This window comes from Gadus chalcogrammus, chromosome 19 (genome assembly GCF_026213295.1).
Source record: "Gadus chalcogrammus isolate NIFS_2021 chromosome 19, NIFS_Gcha_1.0, whole genome shotgun sequence".
Taxonomy (NCBI): domain Eukaryota; kingdom Metazoa; phylum Chordata; class Actinopteri; order Gadiformes; family Gadidae; genus Gadus; species Gadus chalcogrammus.
In genome coordinates this window covers 17,576,328-17,595,440 of record NC_079430.1, presented here as the reverse complement: position 1 = coordinate 17,595,440, position 19,113 = coordinate 17,576,328, and the positions used below count along the sequence as shown (strand labels likewise).

Below are 19,113 nucleotides of genomic sequence, written 5' to 3'. Positions count from 1 at the left end.
ACTGTCGTTTTTTATCGGCCGTCATCAAAAAAAACATAAAGGGTTACACTGTCGTTTTTTATCAAAAAAAACATAAGGGGTAACACTGTCGTTTTTTATCGGCCGTCATCAAAAAAAACATAAGGGGTAACACTGTCGTTTTTTATCAAAAAAAACATAAGGGGTAACACTGTCGTTTTTTATCAAAAAAAACATAAGGGGTAACACTGTCGTTTTTTATCAAAAAAAACATAAGGGGTAACAGTGTTGTTTTTTATCGGCCGTCATCAAAAAAAACATAAGGGGTAACACTGTCGTTTTTTATCGGCCGTCATCAAAAAAAACATAAAGGGTTACACTGTCGTTTTTTATCAAAAAAAACATAAGGGGTAACACTGTCATTTTTTATCGGCCGTCATCAAAAAAAACATAAGGGGTAACACTGTCGTTTTTTATCAAAAAAAACATAAGGGGTAACACTGTCGTTTTTTATCAAAAAAAACATAAGGGGTAACACTGTCGTTTTTTATCGGCCATCATCAAAAAAAACATAAGGGGTAACACTGTCGTTTTTTATCGGCCGTCATCAAAAAAAACATAAGGGGTAACACTGTCGTTTTTTATCAAAAAAAACATAAGGGGTAACACTGTTGTTTTTTATCGGCCGTCATCAAAAAAAACATAAGGGGTAACACTGTCGTTTTTTATCAAAAAAAACATAAGGGGTAACAGTGTCGTTTTTTATCGGCCGTCATCAAAAAAAACATAAGGGGTAACACTGTCTTTCTTTATCAAAAAAAACATAAGGGGTAACACTGTTGTTTTTTATCGGCCGTCATGAAAAAAAACATAAGGGGTAACACTGTCGTTTTTTATCAAAAAAAACATAAGGGGTAACACTGTCGTTTTTTATCAAAAAACACATAAGGGGTAACACTGTCGTTTTTTATCGGCCGTCATCAAAAAAAACATAAGGGGTAACACTGTCGTTTTTTATCGGCCGTCATCAAAAAAAACATAAGGGGTAACACTGTTGTTTTTTATCAAAAAAACCATAAGGGGTAACACTGTCGTTTTTTATTAAAAAAAACATAAAAATAACACTGTCGTTTTTTATCGGCCGTCATCAAAAAAAACATAAGGGGTAATACTGTTGTTTTTTATCAAAAAAAACATAAGGGGTGACACTGTCGTTTTTTATCGGCCGTCATCAAAAAAAAAGGTTGGTTGTTCGATCCCCAGCTGCTCCTAGCTGGGTGATAATAGTACAATTAAAAACAACACTGTTGTTTTTTATTCCCAGTCATCAAAAAAAACATAAGGGGTAACACTGTCGTTTTTTATCAAAAAAAACATAAGGGGTAACACTGTCGTTTTTTATCGGCCGTCATCAAAAAAAACATAAGGGGTAACACTGTCGTTTTTTATCGGCCGTCATCAAAAAAAACATAAGGGGTAACACTGTCGTTTATTATCGGCCGTCATCAAAAAAAACATAAGGGGTAACACTGTCGTTTTTTATCGGCCGTCATCAAAAAAACATAAGGGGTAATACTGTCGTTTTTTATCGGCCGTCATCAAAAAAAACATAAGGGGTAACACTGTCGTTTTTTATCAAAAAACACATAAGGGGTAACACTGTTGTTTTTTATCGGCCGTCATCAAAAAAAACATAAGGGGTAACACTGTCGTTTTTTATCAAAAAAAACATAAGGGGTAACACTGTCGTTTTTTATCGGCCGTCATCAAAAAAAACATAAGGGGTAACACTGTCGTTTGTTATCAAAAAAAACACAAGGGGTAACACTGTCGTTTTTTTCGGCCGTCATCAAAAAAAACATAAGGGGTAACACTGTCGTTTATTATCATAGATCGGACGGCTTAGCTCAGTAGGTAGAACAGTTTTCTTGAAACTGAAAGGTTGGTTGTTTGATCCCCAGCTGCTCCTAGCTGGGTGATAATAGTACAATTAAAAACAACACTGTTGTTTTTTATTCCCAGTCATCAAAAAAAACATAAGGGGTAACACCGTCGTTTTTTATCGGCCGTCATCAAAAAAAACATAAGGGGTAACACTGTCGTTTTTTATCGGCCGTCATCAAAAAAAACATAAGGGGTTACACTGTCATTGTTTACCTCTAACATGGAACCGTCGCAGCTCTGTCGTCATTCGGCTCAATACCGCCCCTCACGATCTGATTGGCCTGTCCCATTTTCTGTTTCCAGCTGCGAAAAACGACGAAAGAAGGCTAGACCTCCCTGGCTGTAAATTAAATTTGCTGCCGCTAGGGGCGACTAGATTTCTAGGCTACACCACCCCTCTATCCTCGAACAAAAATGAACAAGTAGTTTTTTGATTATTTTAGGACCTTCACACGTAACACTCAAACCCGTTAAACCCTCTTGTAGACCTCTAAAACAAACTCCTTACCCCCTACCTCCCCTTAATAAAGAACAATTCAGATTATATATATTTATGCATTGTCGCAAAGATTTCCTACGAGTAGTGGCATATCAATTTTAGATTGATTGTGGGGATGAAAATCACTGAAATCCATATCACAGCAGTGGATACAATGGAATGTTAGCATTGGCTGATCATGTATCCATGACGATAGAGTGGGTAGTCGGTTGCATGCATTTGGTCGGGAGAGGAGAGAAAAGCAGCAATTCATCATCATTGACAAGCTTGGCATTGCTTGGTGACAACTGTTAGTGTGGAAGGAGGGAGGGGGCTTGGGTTTGTTAGGAAAGACTTACATTATCATGTGAAGAAGACACCTGGGGGGAGATAAGGTTCAATTCAATTAAAATACTTGAGATGCTGCTTGTGTTTTTGCCCCCCATGAAGTGCATGTTGTAGACGGTGCCCTATCATCTGGTGCCATCACGTTCTCAGGCAAAACAGAAAGTATTGATTATTGGCAATACATAAACATGCGTTGTTTTTTTTGCCTAGGTAGTCTGCAACCCTGTAAACAACACATAATGACAGCAATAAGGATTATGGTTGAAGACTATCAAAGACAACTACAGATAATTTAATTTAAATACAATTCAAAAGTGTAAATATATTTGATGAAGAAACAAAATGAAAGCAGGTAAACATAAGCAGTAAGTATGCAAACATTGACAATAAAAACCCAACATGAATAATTTTTCATGATAATTATTTTAATGCTCTTTATCCTTTTACCAAGCAGTCAAAGAATGTATCAAAGCAGGATTCAAGGCAATGCAGGTATACTTAATTTCACATCGTTAGAATTGTGAGGTTTTACAATTATACAAGGTTTTATTCACAGCAAGTTTGGACCGATCTTTCTTGTGCATGCAACATCTTAAGTTCAAAACATAGAATTACTAATCTCTCGAAATATGGTCGATATAAAACATACTCATAGAGTAGAACATGCTCTTAACCATAAAATAAAGCAAATAAAATGAAATGACTATCCATTTGAAATATTTATGGGAAAAATCTTGAGGACTTTTAATTTGAAAGAAATAACCCTGTCATTATGTCCTATTTAATGAAGTCGTTTATTATGTATTGGTAGACCAATTTCTGAGACTTTTGCCATTACTTAAAACATCATTTAGATAAAATCGGGAGAGCTAACAATAGTATTATACAAAGTGCATTGAGTCTTAAGAAAGTATAATGGTAGTTATCAATGGATTCTCTCACTAAACTACTTGGACAGAGTTGCATCAATAGTGTTAAAACAGAAATGTGGGATATTTACAAAATGAGCAGTTATCCCAATATCATACTAGTCAGTTATTACTAACGACAGTGAAATGTATCACCACACAAATATGAGCACCTCATCATCTCTCATCTCAAACCAATCAATCAAGTAATTTTTTCCTCAACTCAATAATCAAAACGTCCCAATTTAAACTTCCTGTCCATCATGTCATCCCCTCATACATCTATGGAGGCGGTCCCCTTCACAACACTTGCTCTTCTCTGCTGGTTCCCATGCCACTGAGCTCATTTAGAATCAGAGCTGGACAGAGAGAGATGGAGGAGATTCCCAGTGTTGTACAATTGATCAGTGAAAGTGATGGGACTCAGTAGCAAATAAGAATTAAAAATAAATTAAAAAAAAACAAATAATATTTTATCTCTGAACTCAGAAATACCTAATTGGCATAACCCAGTCTTCTAGCTAGGGAGTTAAACAACTTAAGCTCAGTGACGATTGCGTTACATCACACACAATGCACAAAACATGATTCCCTCTGCCCTCGTCCACCTCTGAATATCATCAGTATAAACGTGCGGACAGAAGCATTTAAAGACATTTCCCCCTCCTATTTTTAGTTGGACCTTCGAATTACCAACTGCTAAATCTCAAACCTCTGCCTAAGCCCCGCCTCCTGCTCTCCCTTTCCTCCAATGGGCCGAGGGCCCACCGCTTAAGCCCCGCCCCCTGCCCCCTCTCCTCCAATGGGCCTACAGCTTGGAGGAGGTGAAGGGCAGTAGCCCCGCCTCCCAGCCCCCTCTCCTCCAATGAGGCTACAGCTTGGAGGAGGTGAAGGTCAGGCCGTCACACATGTCCGTCTCCTTAAGCCCCGCCCCCTGGCCCCCTCTCCTCCAATGGGCCTACAGCTTGGAGGAGGTGAAGGGGCAGGCCGTCGCACATGTCCGTCTCCTTAAGCCCCGCCCCCTGGCCCCCTCTCCTCCAATGGGCCTACAGCTTGGAGGAGGTGAAGGGGCAGGCCGTCGCACATGTCTGTCTCCTTAAGCCCCGCCCCCTGGCCCCCTCTCCTCCAATGGGCCTACAGCTTGGAGGAGGTGAAGGGGCAGGCCGTCGCACATGTCCGTCTCCTTAAGCCCCGCCCCCTGGCCCCCTCTCCTCCAATGGGCCTACAGCTTGGAGGAGGTGAAGGGCAGGCCGTCATTCATGTCCGTCCCCTTAAGCCCCGCCCCCTGGCCCCCTCTCCTCCAATGGGCCTACAGCTTGGAGGAGGTGAAGGGCAGGCCGTCGCACATGTCCGTCTCCTTAAGCCCCGCCCCCTGGCCCCCTCTCCTCCAATGGGCCTACAGCTTGGAGGAGGTGAAGGGCAGGCCGTCACACATGTCCGTCTCCTTAAGCCCCGCCCCCTGGCCCCCTCTCCTCCAATGGGCCTACAGCTTGGAGGAGGTGAAGGGCAGGCCGTCGTACATGTCCGTCTTCAGCTTGGCCCAGTCGGCCAGCCGCTGCACGGGGCCCTTTGGCGCGGCTAGCACGGCGGCCGCGCGCCGCAGCTTGGCGTCGTTGCGCAGCATGTAGCGCTCGCCCTCGCCCTTCAGGAAGTTGAGGCGCTCGCTGCGGCTCTCGTCCAGCGGCACGTCCTCGCTCAGCAGGGGGTTGAAGCGGAAGTAGGTGTCGGGCGGCAGCAGCGCGTCCAGCATGGTGTGCACCTCTGGGAGAGGAGGGGGGGAGGGGGGGGAGATAGAGAGGAGAGGGGAGGGAGGGAGAGATGTGGTTATTAACTGCATTTTTTATGCTCTCAAACTGCATTTCTATACCAAGTTTTATGTACATATATATTTCTATTTTTTTAATTCACTTTTTATCTATCTTTTGTGTCAGACTTTTGTATTTGATCAAATTATTTCTTATTTCTTCACCTGTATTAGCCATGTAAATGATTGTTTGCCGTGGCAAAAAAGCTTGATTGAATTAAATTAAGAGACAGAGACAGAGAGGGACAGGGAGACAGAGAGGGACAGGGAGACAGAGAGACAGAGAGACAGAGAGAGAGAGAGAGAAAGAGAGAGGTGAACAAGACAGGTAGAAAGGTGACCCGCTCACTATGTTGGAGTTGGAATCCAGTTGGCCTCGATGTAGTACATGAACGCAGCAAGCTGCTCGTCACTGACAGCACCGCCCATTCCCCCCTCTCTCTCTCTCTCTCTCTCTCTCCCTCCCTCCCCCACCCTCTCCCTCTTTCTACCTTAGTTTGTGCCGACTGTGAATGGACCGATTCACCTGATTTACGACAGAGTCCAAAGCCATTCCGAGGTGTTGAGCCATTTAGTCCAGATGTTGTTCGCTGAGCGGCAGAGCTTATCACAGTCGACCGAACACCATCATCATAAACTAAACCCTAATAGATAAATAAGTCGAGTGATGCCATGCCCCTGTGATGGCTCAGTGAGTGGCTGCAGAATCCCGGACCAATACAGATGTAATCTGAAGTCTATAAATAACCCTGGTTAATCCTGGTCGCTATACAGCGTCGCAGACACATCTGCCCCCCTCACACACACACACACACTCACTTTGACACACAGACACACACACACACACTAACACACTCTGGATTTGTATGGCGTCACGCATCTGTCACACACACGCATTACTTTCACAAACTGCTTAAAGTCTCACACACACACCATCTCATTCTCTCTGAAAACACACAAACACACACCACAACTTTCGCACACTGCTTCAAGTCCCCCCCCCCCCCGCTCACCCTCTGTGTCCGTGGCGCTGCTGATGATGTGCGTGAGCTTGGTTCGCAGGCTGGTGTACGTGGCGCTGTGCTTGCCCCCGTCGTCGTAGCGACCGGTGCCCAGCGACACCACGCACTGCAGCGGCGTGTCGGGCCACAGACACTTGCACTCGTGGATGGCCAGCGCCGTGGGGTTGTTGATCAGCAGGCCCCCGTCCTGGGGGAGGGAGGGAGAGAGGGGGAGAGAGAGGGGGGAGGGGGGGAGAGAGAGAGGGGGGAGGGAGAGAGAGAGGGAGAGAGAGAGAGAGAGAGAGAGAGGGAGGGAGAGAGGGGGAGGGAGAGAGAGAGGGGGGAGGGAGAGAGAGAGAGAGAGGGAGAGGGGGGAGGGAGAGGGAGGGGGAGAGAGGGAGGGAGGGAGAGGGGGAGGGAGAGAGAGAGGGGGAGGGAGAGAGAGGGAGAGTGAGTGAGCGAGTGAGAGGAAAGAACGAAAGAGAGGAAAAAGGGAGAGGAGACGAACAAAAATCAAAACAGGACAAAACATTTATCCTTAACATGATGTCCAAATCCCAGTCTCATCGTTTGCGTACACCCTCCCACGGCTCTGTTCAGAGGAAGGGTTGCGAAAAGATAAGAGGAAAAAGAGAGACAAACGACAGACAGACAGACAGAAAGACAGATAGAGAGACAGACCAAGAGACAGACAGACAGACAGACAGACAGACAGACAGACCAAGAGACAGACAAAAGGACTGACAGACGGATAGACAGACCAAGAGACAGACACACAGAGAGACAAACAGACGGACAGACAAACAGACAGACAGGCATGGAAAACCGAGAGGAGGGAGGAGAGACTCATGAGGGCTCCGTGGCGATGGGGAGAACTCTGTAAATCTCCACGTTTTCATTGCAGTGACCGTTCATGGCGTGCGTCTGTTTTGATCGAGGGCTTTTATGATCGTCATAAACGAAGGCCGAGGAAGGAGAAATTGATGGAGCTTAACTCGGACGGAGAGCGGGAGCAGCGGACCCTGGCCTGAAGGCAAACACACCCTGGATAATCTGTTGCATTAAGAAGCCAGAGATATATGGCCTTGAAAAGCCTTGAAAAGAAGTGGGTTCAAAACGTGCAGCCCTGGAAAGCTCAGTCATCAAATGACAAGCACACTAATGTATGACCATGTAGCCAAGAGCGTTATACAGGGTCAGTAGGAAGGCCTCAGCATACTAGTGCAATTATGAGTTTAACTATAGCACATAAGAATCGAGACAGACACACACAAATGGGTTTGTCTGGCTGTCTGTCTGTCTGTCTGTCCGTCTGTATATGTGTGCTGTCTGCTAGAGACGTGACAAATAGACAGGGAGATTGATTAAGGTTGCCGGTTCAATTCACTGCAGTATGCGTGTGTGTGACTTCCTCCAACCACAGCGAGAATTCCTCGCTGTGAAGTCGGTTGATGTGTGTGTGTGTGTGTGTGTGTGTGTTGGTCCGAATGGCACACTCCTCTTGAGAAATACCACCATGGGTCCTGAAAACTAGAGTAGGAGTGTGAGCGGTGGGCGGGAACGGTAGTGCTGACCGTGGGCCAGAACCACACGTGCGTGGCCAGAGAACGGGTACGGTAGTCAGCCCTGGAGACCTTTTTAAAAAACACTGTGAAGCCCCATCTCTTCATCTACGTATTTGGATAGACCTGCTTCCACTCTTCCTTCTGGTTGGTGTTGTTGATTTGACCCTCATTTCATATGAAAGATTAAGGTCATTGATTTAGATTTAAATTCAAAATGAGCATATACATTTGCAGCAAGCCAACACATGCATGAACACAAAAAGAACATCCAGCAAATTTTCATTGTGGTCCTTTTGTTTAAATGAAAGGATGAAAGGGGGTCCAAATGAAAGTTATTGATATTGATCATAGGCCACTGATCATATTATGACACAGATGTAGCACAAATATAGTTTTGAACGTCCAGGCATCCAGTAGAATAGGAATATCATCGCTATTCGCGGGTGAAGGCCAGGCAGAGAGCCTCAAACAACCTGTACATTCCTTCACTGACTCAAAGGGAGCGGGGGCTGAAGGCTGCATCCCATGCCCAGAAAAGAGTTAAGCCTTTGGGTTGAAAAGCCCGCTGGTGAGGTCTGGTGCAGGGTCCCAGATCGGTAAATAGGGCGGCGTGAGCATTGAAGATTAGGGCTGGTAATTAAGGTATCTAGGGGAGAAAGGGGGTGCTCAATTAGACCAACTATCCCACCAGGAGCTAGCATCACAGAGGGGAAGTTTAAGCCTTCTGTGTTTGTGGCGAAAGCTGGCCGCTAATGACTAAGGCCTGAAATCAACTCTAACGAATATAACAACTCACTCTGAATGGCTCCCTAAAGATGAAATGGTCAGAGAAGAAAGGAATTGGAGTTGAGACATTGCTGGGACATTATAATCTATTTCTTTCTTGCTCTCTGTCCATCTTTCTTCTTTCTCTTTTCTTTTTGTTTCAGGGTCAAACTAAACGTTTATTAGCAACCAAAAATAATTAGAACAAATCTCAAAGAATAGAAAGTGAGAGAGAGCTAGAGAGAGAGAGAGAGAGATGACCACAACAACAGAAGAAAGGAGATCCGTTTTACTTCTCCCGTAATTCCTTTCTAAAGAACTAGTCCTATTTTATTTAAGGCACTGCTTACATTTTGGCATATTCTGCTGATCTTTGCATTCCTTGTTGGAGTCGTGTATAAATTATGATTTCATATTTTATGTTATAAAGCAGACACTACTGTTTTGTTTGTTTCCATGTACCGCTTGAAGCCAAGCTATCCATGTTGTTAACTATTGTAAACATTCTTAAAACAAATGGATGCATCGAAGTCAAACGGCATCTAGAACTGATCCAGAATGCATTCACGTCTGTGCTTCCTATGACTAATAGTTGAAGGACGCAGATGAATTCCTCGAACATGACGGACTATGAAGATCAATAGAGCAATCCAAGTAATTTGTATTCATGGTTATATAAAAGGTTTGATTTCTCCAGGAATCCCTTGGGCAAGGCATTTTTACAGGGATATTGATGACAGGGTTGCCCTTCATCTGTTCTGCTAGCAGCTAAAACTTGGCCCGCCTCTCGTGCAACTAACAGGACACAGTAACACCACATCATCATTTAACCAGGATTATTCATGTTAAACCCCCGTAGGAATATATTAGAGGGATGAGCACAAACATATGGTCATCTTCTCCACTGAAGTATTTTAGTGGGCCTGTTAAAGCTTTGGTAGATTACTTGGACGTTTGGAAATATTTTACTCCACAAAATGTATTCATGCGAAGGCATTTTCCTGTGAATTTATGTTTGTTGAGTCTATCTATCGTTGGATAAGGTGACACAGGGGTGGTACAGCATGTGGCCCCCTGATGTAAGCCCTTGCATTTGCAGAATTATTATTAATTAATGGTATTTAGTAACCATTACCACTTATCGCCAAAGATGTCACCAGAGAGAACAAAACGGAAATCTTTGAGATGACCGATGTTATTTGAAGAATTATACACTCTGACATTGGGGGTGGGGGGGGGGGAGAAGAAGACCTAGATATAGTATGCGAAAAAAAATTCACTTCATTTTACTTTTCTTTATTTTTTTATATAGTTTACTTCAAACCATACCTGGTGAAGGTCTTTTCCCAGGACGAACTCCTGGAAGTATCCCGGAGCAGCTGATGACGCCCGGATGGCTTGCCACATCTTGTGCTTGCAGTCGCCCAGGTAGTGGGATCGCGTCCCGGGCATCAGCCGGTAGTTGCGGAACACGTAGGCCTTCAGCGGCAGCCCTCTGTTCACAATGGTGCTCACTGCTGACACCTAGTGGCGACACGACGCAACAGACATGAAGATGCAATTAGCGCCTGATGAAATTCATTGTGATTTCATTATGAGGTGAATTAAAGAACAAGAAGAGAGGATCTATATTTTCTATGTTTGTATTCATTAAAACGTCATTATTTATTTTCTTCTTTTATAACCCACATTCCCTTGCAATGTGGGTTAGATAAATGTATGTACTTCGGTCTACATCAATCATTTTACATTCTTAATAGTATATATGAGTGGGTATCAGCTTACTTTAGGACAGTTTGGACCCCTGGCGCTTTCAACCATGAGTCCCTCGCCCATTCTTTCCCTGAGGAGAAAAACAAAAGACCTCAACAAGGCTTCTATTTTTTTTTCCAAAAGATCGGTCACCAATAAAGAAGAGAAAAGGAGACAGCGGACATGATGATGGCTAAATTAAATAGACAAGAGGGGGGGAAAGGAAAGGAGAAATCAAGGAAGCAAAGGAGGAACCTATAGACATCCTACAAGATACCCTAACTTAACGCCGATCTGCTCTTTAACGACCAGTATATAAAATCACAGAGTCACTTTAGAAGAGAAAAGAGAAGGCTAGAATAGCACTCTAAATTGCCTTCTTACTTATGAAGGGAATATAATTAGTGTTGTGCGTCTTAGTTTTTTATTTTTAGGTATCCTACATCATGATACTTTGCCTGGAAAGGTTGTGGTTCCCTTAGTTGGATGCAATTGCTGTGTTGGCTGTGGTTACCTATAATTAACCCTATCTGTGTATATTGATTGTGCATTACCAGAATACCCGATGAAGAATGTTGTCTTGCCCGAAACATCCATCTAGCAATCTTAAAAATCCAAATTGGGGGGCTATTCTGGCCTTACTTTTGTTATCATTACTACATTACGCTTGCAGCAGTCGTCAAGGCGAGTGTATAGCGAGTTGAGCGCGTTGAGCCTTATATTAAAGGGGACATATTATACCACCGGGTGTGAATGTGATTAGCCGTTACAAGCCGTTTTGCAAATGTGCAGCTTCTAACATCACGCGTGTCCACCTAGATGTGTGACGAATAGATGAGCAACGTTTAGTCCACTGGGTAGGCTAGTAGACTGATCTATCCAGCATACATCTAGGTGGGATACGCCAACTTGTGTTGTCAGAAGATGCACATTTTCAAAACGGCTTGTAATGGCTAATCATACTCAGACCTGGTGGGATAATATGTCCCCTTTAAGTAACTAGACGGTAAAACAGTGTTTGAGAAGGAGAAGCACAGCCCCAGGTGGGGAACGGCCGGACTGACTTGAGGATGTTCTCCCACACTTGGCTGTCGTAGAAGGCGTGGCTCCAGCCCATCTTCACCGTGCCCACGATGACGTTCTGCTTGAAGACGTCCGAGCCCAGCTTGCGGTACATCTCCTCACACTCCTCCAGGGGGATCTGGAACACCCCCAGCATGAAGGCCAGGATGGCTCCTGGGGGGGGGGGTAGGACAGACGGACAGACGGACAGACGGACAGGAAGACAGACAGTCAGACAGACAGACAAACAGGTAGGAACCAGAAGCTTCAGAAACAATCGGCAGACATGAGTCCACTGCGAGTACGTAGGTGTCCCGGTCAGTAAACATACTTGCAGCCCAATGTTAAGATTTCCTTCAATGATCAAATGATTGAATAGAATGGATTTATGTAGATGTTATTTAGCTCCCCCTCCCCACGATTTATAAACAATAAAACCCCAACGATACCAAATTAAGGTCATAATTTGAGGTCTGCAATTGGGTCATGGTCAAGTACGACAATGAAAGCCTTGAGAAAAGCACAGATATCGTCCTTCCATTATTCAAAGATAGTGAAAAACGGAGAGGGAGGGTGGCCCATAGGTTCAGAGGGCATACCTGTGCTGACTCCACAGATGTAGTCGAACAGTTGATGGATTGGTTTTCCGGTGAGCTCCTGCAGCTTATGTAAAGTCTGGAGTGCCATCAGGCCCCTGTAGCCAACACAATAATGAAGTCAGTAATAAGTATAAAATGTCTTCTCAGCTGTATGATACTTCTGCATAAGTATTTCACTTCTATTTATTAAGGTTTCATTCCACGGTAATCTCCTGTGTGCTGCATGTTATACTCTTTTAGATGCTTGTTTGCTGTTGCTTCTTCCCTAGTTTCCCATATCAGATTTATATTCATATAGATGATAGATTATTAGAATCTTATCTAAAGCCTAATGCTGAGACGATCTTAGATCTGGGTGAACTGGTCGGATTTGCTTCAATGAATTGTGGTGCTGCCGGTCGTGGATCTGTAAGTCGTGCATTATCTCCCGACACAAACTAGGCCAGCCGTAGTTAACTGTACCCGAGATGATCTAGTCCCTTCTGAGTAACAGATTAGCAGAGATTATGTAATCAACCTCAGGTTACAGATCACCTCCCTGCAGCATGATTAACTCATCTCTGTCTCTACTCTTTTTTTTCAGCCGCCCCACTGATCCCATCAGACTTGAGCCCTTAGCCCTTGGTATTCAAAAGTCTTGATCTGGAGGGCTTGTCTAATAGACCCCTGGAGAATAAGTCTCGCCTCTGAGGCTCCGGTTCCCTCGGTCCGATGTCTGTGGGAAATAACCTGGCGCTTTTGAATAATTTTGTGCATAACAAACTCTGTAGGAGGCGAAGAAGTAAAAGCTGGGTCACGTTTTGAACTACACACTTTTTCCATCTAGTTTCGACTGGGTTTTGAGATTTTCGGTGCCGTTAAAGTAGCAAACAATTATTAATTCTGCTTTAACGGCAATCCAAAAACCCAGTCGGAACTAGATTGGAAAGATGTTATGTAAGATCATTCTAAAACCCCATCTGTATTTCCTAGAGACATTTGACCGAAGGAACCGGGAGCCTCTTCGGAGGCGGGGCTTATTCTTCAGAGGTCTATCGTGTTCACCTGGTCCCGCCTCCGTCGATGGTCAGCACCCGGATGCCCCGCCCCCTGACGGGGTCGGTGTAGCCCACCAGGGCCAGCGCCTCCCTGACGGCCGCCTGGAGGGGGGGGTCGCTGGCCTGCCGCAGGCGAAGCAGGCGGGGCAGGGCTCGCTCCTGGAAGGGGGGAGGGGGGGAGGGGGGGGGGGGTGAGAGAGGGAGAGGGGGGGGGGGGTTCAGCTCAGGGGTTCAGCGTGTCAACGCAAAAAGCATCTGCACAGCGGCTGAATAGAGTGGCTCGTTTCATTTAAAGGAAACACAGATGAGGGCTATTCGTGAATGAGAGAAAAAAAAAGAAAAACTGAACAGCAGTTGTTTTGTGTCTTCGTATTGACTCAAATTAGAGCAGGGTTGTTTTGTGGGTCAAATAATGTCCCGGAACTCGATGTGGATCCTAGTTCCTGCGGTAAGACACAACTAGTTCCCCAGAGGTTCCTAGTTCATGGGTAAAGTTCCTGCGGTGGAAACAAGGCTTAAGTCTCTTTTGACAAACATTTAGAGAATATCTGTTTTGAGTTCACTGCGGTGAGTTCATTGAGTTGAGTGATTAGCCTTTACACTACTCCTGGCTTATATACTGTATAACAAATCTGGGCATCTCTTCCTTGATTGGATCAGCTCATTCATCTTGCCTGTCAATCACAGGTTTCGGGAAATGCAACACGTAGCAATGGCAGAGAAACCTAGGATGAGATGGCGCAGAGAAGAAGGGGACTTTTTCTTCGGCCCTCCATGCTCTCTTCTGATCTCTCTTCACAACTCTCAAATCATACCTACAGCGCCTTTAATTCTCCACTTAAAAAAAAAAACGACTGCACCGACTAAATTGACAACGGCGTCGACCACTGCTTTTGCCCGACGCTAACACAGCCCGCGTACCTTGACCACCACGCCGCGGGTCTCCGGGAACTCCAGAAGATGGCAGCTGAGCTCCTCCACGCGGCCAGTCAGCAGCCTGACGTCGGTGACGCTCTGCAGGCCCTTCACCAGCGCCCGGGTGCGGTTGTCCACACTCACCCTGGCGATGATCTGAGGGAGGAGGAGGAGGAGGAGGAGGAGGAGGAGACAGACTGAAGGGCTGATTACGGTCCCACGTTCACGCAGCGCAAGGAGGTTACGGACCTTGCGACCAATCGCAAGGGCTGCGATTGGTCCGCTTACTCAAACCCGACGCAGAACCATAAAGGCTCACGACTGCGTCGGAGCGTCTGCGGGGTCGTTGGGTTGGATTGAACGTGGGACCATAATAAACCCTTGAGGATCGCTACGACCGTCCGAGCTCCAGCTCCTCAGATCCAGATGAAACGCAGTTGGAGACGAAGTACAATCAACCATGTTTCCATTAGTAGTATATAGAGTTTAATGAAGACACCCGGGCACGGTAGGGGGTTTCTACCCCTGTCCAAAAGATACCAGGTTTGATCCCCAAGATACACAGCCAATTTGTAGGCAGTAGGCCTCCATGATCAAACCAAACCCCTACCTGCTCCTTAATCATGTGTATGGGAAATCTCTACATTTCTTTGAATAAAAGGGTCTGCCTCATAAGTAAATTGTCGATAATAATCAAAATGAAATAGACATCTTTGGAATTAATATCATCATGACGTTCTGTTTTCCTGAAGGTTTCTTCTTTGCATCAAGCGGATCCTCTGACAATTTACATTTACTTTGAGGAATTTATCAGCACACGGATACACGATCTATAGTGACTTACAAGTGAGACTGAAAACAAATCAAAGCATACCACCAAAGTTGGGAGGAAGTGCAAATCAAATTCCACATGCTGCACAACCTTCATAGGACTGAACAGCTGCCCACTTCCCTGCGCATTCTTCACTACTTCCCAATTTCCTACGGCGGATTTAGGGACGGGTGTTGCAAATTAGCATCCGCTATAAGCACCATGACACTTGTTTTGGATAGCTGTTCTGTTAGTCTATGTACACTGTCTCTGTCCCTGTCGAATAAACCATAAATAAATAATGCCATCAGCCTTACCTTCTCTCTCTGAGTCAGCAGCAGCTTCCTGGCGCTCTCCTCCTCCGCCTCCTTCTTCTTCTTCTCCACCTCCTCCTCCTCCTTCTTCTTCTTCTCCACGGCCTCCCCGGGGGCCCGCCCGTTCTCCTTCACGACTGCGATGCTCTTGGCCTCCACACGGAACTTGGGGACGAGCGGTGCGATGTAGCTGCCCACGAAGGCCTGCATGCTGGGCGTGGGGTAGGACAGGTACTGGGTGAAGCCCTTCTTGGCGGAGGTAGTGGGTGGGGGCGGGGCTGGAGTCGGCGAAGCGTTCTCCGTCAGAGGGGTCCCCTTGCCAGGCGGAGGAGGAGAGGTTGATCCGGAGGAGGGGGCGGCAGCGAGGGGTTCCTCGGGCTTGGATTGGCCTGCGACAGGGACGGCGAGGGGAAGGTGTTCTACGGCCGTCTCTGGCGTTCGGTGGTGGTGGGGGGGCTGATCGCGGACGTGGTCCCCATGCCGTCGTTGTTGTTGCTGCTGTTGTTGTTGTTGCTGTCCTTCTGTACCGTCCCCCTGTTCGTCCGCGCCGACGCTAAAGTAGCTGTTGACGTTCTTGGCGAACGTGTTGTAGGTCTCGTCCACGTTGGCGGAGAGGGTCGACGGGTGGAACAGCTGCAGCGTCTGCTTGGCCACGGAAGAGGCGGACGGCGGGGAGCTCGCCGCGGACGCGTCGCCGGCGCTCGCCGAAGGGGCCGAGCCGGTCTTGGGGGAGGTCGCCACATAAGGCTCCTCTTTGTCAGGTTGCCGCAGGGACTCTCCTTCTACACGCATGTTCCGGTCTAACCCGGGCGCCGTCATGCTGGTCTGGGCGGCGCCGGGGGGTTCCGCGTTGACCAGAACCTCGCCCGCATTGGACCCGTCGACCGCTGAGCTACCGAGCCGTAAGCGGGAGAGCTTGGAGATCAGGTCCTTGCTGCCGACCACTCGAGAGACGCTGTCGAGTGTGCTCCTGATCCGGGACATGCGTCTCTGGACTGGAAGGTCCTCCGTTGGTTAATACATTAACTAGTACCCCCCTCTGGGCTTGGGATTCCTATATAGAGTGATGTACCATCTTGGGCACTCTTGCAGGGGCTAAAGCCGATTTATTAGTACAATCGGTGGATGAAATATATATAAATGTAAATGTATAATATTATTAGATATACGTTTGAGTTGTCCAGGTATCTGAAAAAGAATGAATAAGAGAAAGTCAAGAATTGAAGCAGTGAAAACGTACACGGTTCAGACAGTTGTTTGAACATCAACATAAACTGAAGAGAGGCCCGACAGAGGGCCCTGTCTCCCTGGTTGCCATGGTGACATTTCAACACAACACTGAAACAATCAACGGTCGGTAATTTACTGGCCCCATCAAAACAACAACATCAACAACAACACGATCACATGTTCACTTTAACCTGAACGTTACTTATTGTCATTGATTAAACGGAGCCAAAGATCGGGTCTTTTGGTTTCTTCAATCCACTGGATCAGAAAGTAACTAGATAAATACCGGGGAGCGACAGTAGGACACTATGGAGGAGGACAGACCGTCGTCCAATACGAGTCTAAGGGCGGAGGAACTGGTGACAGTGGTTCTGGAGAGAGCCAACAGGGCCGTGATGAAGGACCTCGGCCACGACGACCAGATGAAAACCACCCAGAAGGTGGACCACCCGGGTCAGAACATGGACTGGGCGTCTTGTAGGGACTTCAGCGTGGAGCTCGGCCGGAGACAGATCATGGAATACATCAGCACATGGGGGCTGAGTCCCCGCTGGGTCCTCAACCTGGCGTTCCTGGAGACCATCGAGGAGGAGTACCACAGCCTCCACCGCTACAGGGCGCGGTTGAGCACCCCGACCCGCCAGTCGCCCATCCCTAGAGACACCGCCTCTGTCTGCTTCTCCGTTCGGCTTTCGAGGTTCAGGCCTCAGACTGAACCGGTGGAGGTGTGCTACACCTTAGAGTCCAACCAGCTGGTGCACTTGGCGGGGAAGACTGCGTTCAGGGAGAAGTGGCTGGAGGACTTGGTCCACAGCAAAGCGCTACTCAGACGGGCGGTTGACTTCTAGACTTCTAAACCCAATCAATCGATTACCGCTTTCACATGTTATGAAGAACGACTTTTATCGTTTCAAGGGTTGTTGTTTAATCTGATATTAATGTTCAGCATGCCCATCGCGTCGTCTTCATTGGTAATGTTAGGCGGCGGTAGTCAACATCTAAAGTTCGTTCCAAGCTGTGTTTTGACTTATTCACATGTATTTGTTACCGGTTCAACGGGTTAAGTGAAGAGCTATTTAAATAGAAAAGGACTTGACCCTTACCTTTAGAAAACCGTATCCTATTCTAAATGCTTTCCTCGTACAGGTACTGTTTTGGTAGATGTAAAGAGGAAGTGACGTGTGTGTGGTGTGTCCGGAGCACTTCCGGTTTCTGGATATATTACTTTAAAATACTTTTTATTATTATCAGTTGCATGCAGCGCTAAACTATTGTTCTGCTTCGGTTTTAATCTGTCTATCTTTCTTTCTCTTTTTATTTTTCAACCAATCAGATGGCTCGGAAAATGTAATTGCTTCGACCAATCAGATCAGTAGCAAACATGAATCATTCCATATGGATGCAGTTGTATATTAATAGTAATAAAAGTATGCATTATTAATTACGCCTGCATCGAATACATGCCCCATTCTCTCTCTCTCTCTCTCTCTCTCTCTCTCTCTCTCTCTCTCTCTCTCTCTCTCTCTCTCTCTCTCTCTCTCTCTCTCTCTCTCTCTCTCTCTAATAATAATAATAATAATACATTTAATTTAGAGGCGCCTTTCAAAACACCCAAGGTCACCTTACAGAGCATATAGTCATCATACATATTTAAAAAAAAAAAAAAAAAAAGACATTGTGGAAAAAATAAATAAATAAATAAATAAACAAGCAATAAGAAATAAATAAAACAAAAACAAGACAAAACAAAACAAACAAACAATCAAAACAGTGATCAGTTAGACGTTGTGTTCTCTCTCTCTCTCTCTCTCTCTCTCTCTCTCTCAACCAATTAATTAATTTAATTGGTGTAGGCATGTATGCACATTAAGTATACATTGAGACAAGAATATGGGTAATTTGTTCTTCCTTATGCCTATTTCAAAATGTTTGGCCTCATCCTCTAAAAATACATAATTTCCATTTTGAGTTCAAAGTAAATAATCTCCAGAAAGACTGGGGGCACACTTAAACTAGGACTTTGTACACACACGCCACGTTATACCAATAAAGAGGCAAGAAAATATGATGCAATATAACCTAATAGTTACTATTACCCCGAAATAATAATATTAATAATACTCTTCATAAACGTTATGGAAAATTGCATCCACAAACAACGCTATTCCCTGCTGACGGGTGCCGACTGTCCACCCTGTCCATTAGAATTAATGTTGCTAAATCTCAATCGGTATTATAATGTCATCCCCTCAATTTAGCACGACAGAATACGCCATGAATAGAAAGCATTCCTACTCTATTCGTGTTGTGTAAACGTGGGAATAGAGTAGGAATGCTCCCTGTTCATGCGACCCTGACCTATGTGTATCATATATGTTATTTCCATGTCCATTTATTAACTTGAGCTACTTCCAAATTAGTCACTTTAACCAAGTTGCAAAGGCCCAATGGTACTAAAATGAACAGTCAGCAGCGTTCAAGTTGTCTTGTTATGTTGGGCACTTAACATGTTTGAAACAAAATTCAATATTACACTGTTGACCTTACATTATGGTGCTCTTTAGGCCTTTAGGGGTTTGTTACAGCGACACTGGCCATTGCGCATGCGTGAAATGTATCAAT

At 45.5% G+C, this 19,113-nt stretch overlaps 1 protein-coding gene across 1 annotated transcript; it reads right to left on the bottom strand.

The window, feature by feature from the left end:
* Window positions 1–3,022: 3,022 nt before the first annotated feature.
* Window positions 3,023–17,769, bottom strand: pnpla8 (patatin-like phospholipase domain containing 8). Its single transcript, XM_056577906.1, has 10 exons — window positions 17,595–17,769; window positions 15,265–16,449; window positions 14,143–14,292; window positions 13,229–13,380; window positions 12,185–12,279; window positions 11,588–11,759; window positions 10,557–10,614; window positions 10,101–10,295; window positions 6,454–6,649; window positions 3,023–5,397 (listed from the first exon to the last, which is right to left on the bottom strand). The coding sequence occupies exons 2-10, from the start codon at window positions 16,243–16,245 to the stop codon at window positions 5,120–5,122; spliced, it is 2,277 nt and encodes a 758-aa protein (XP_056433881.1). The 5' UTR covers window positions 16,246–16,449; window positions 17,595–17,769; the 3' UTR covers window positions 3,023–5,119.
* Between the last annotated feature and the right edge of the window lie 1,344 nt (window positions 17,770–19,113).

What these genes read in the sequence shown, in the direction of transcription:
- pnpla8 (XM_056577906.1), bottom strand. Translation starts at nt 16,245, where the DNA reads ATGTCCCGGATCAGGAGCACACTCGACAGCGTCTCTCGAGTGGTCGGC. An exon ending in CCCGCGGCGTGGTGGTCAAG is followed by an intron (nt 13,381 to 14,142) that starts GTACGCGGGCTG and finishes CCCCCCTTCCAG; the next exon opens with GAGCGAGCCCTGCCCCGCCT. An exon ending in ATCGACGGAGGCGGGACCAG is followed by an intron (nt 12,280 to 13,228) that starts GTGAACACGATA and finishes TGTTGGCTACAG; the next exon opens with GGGCCTGATGGCACTCCAGA.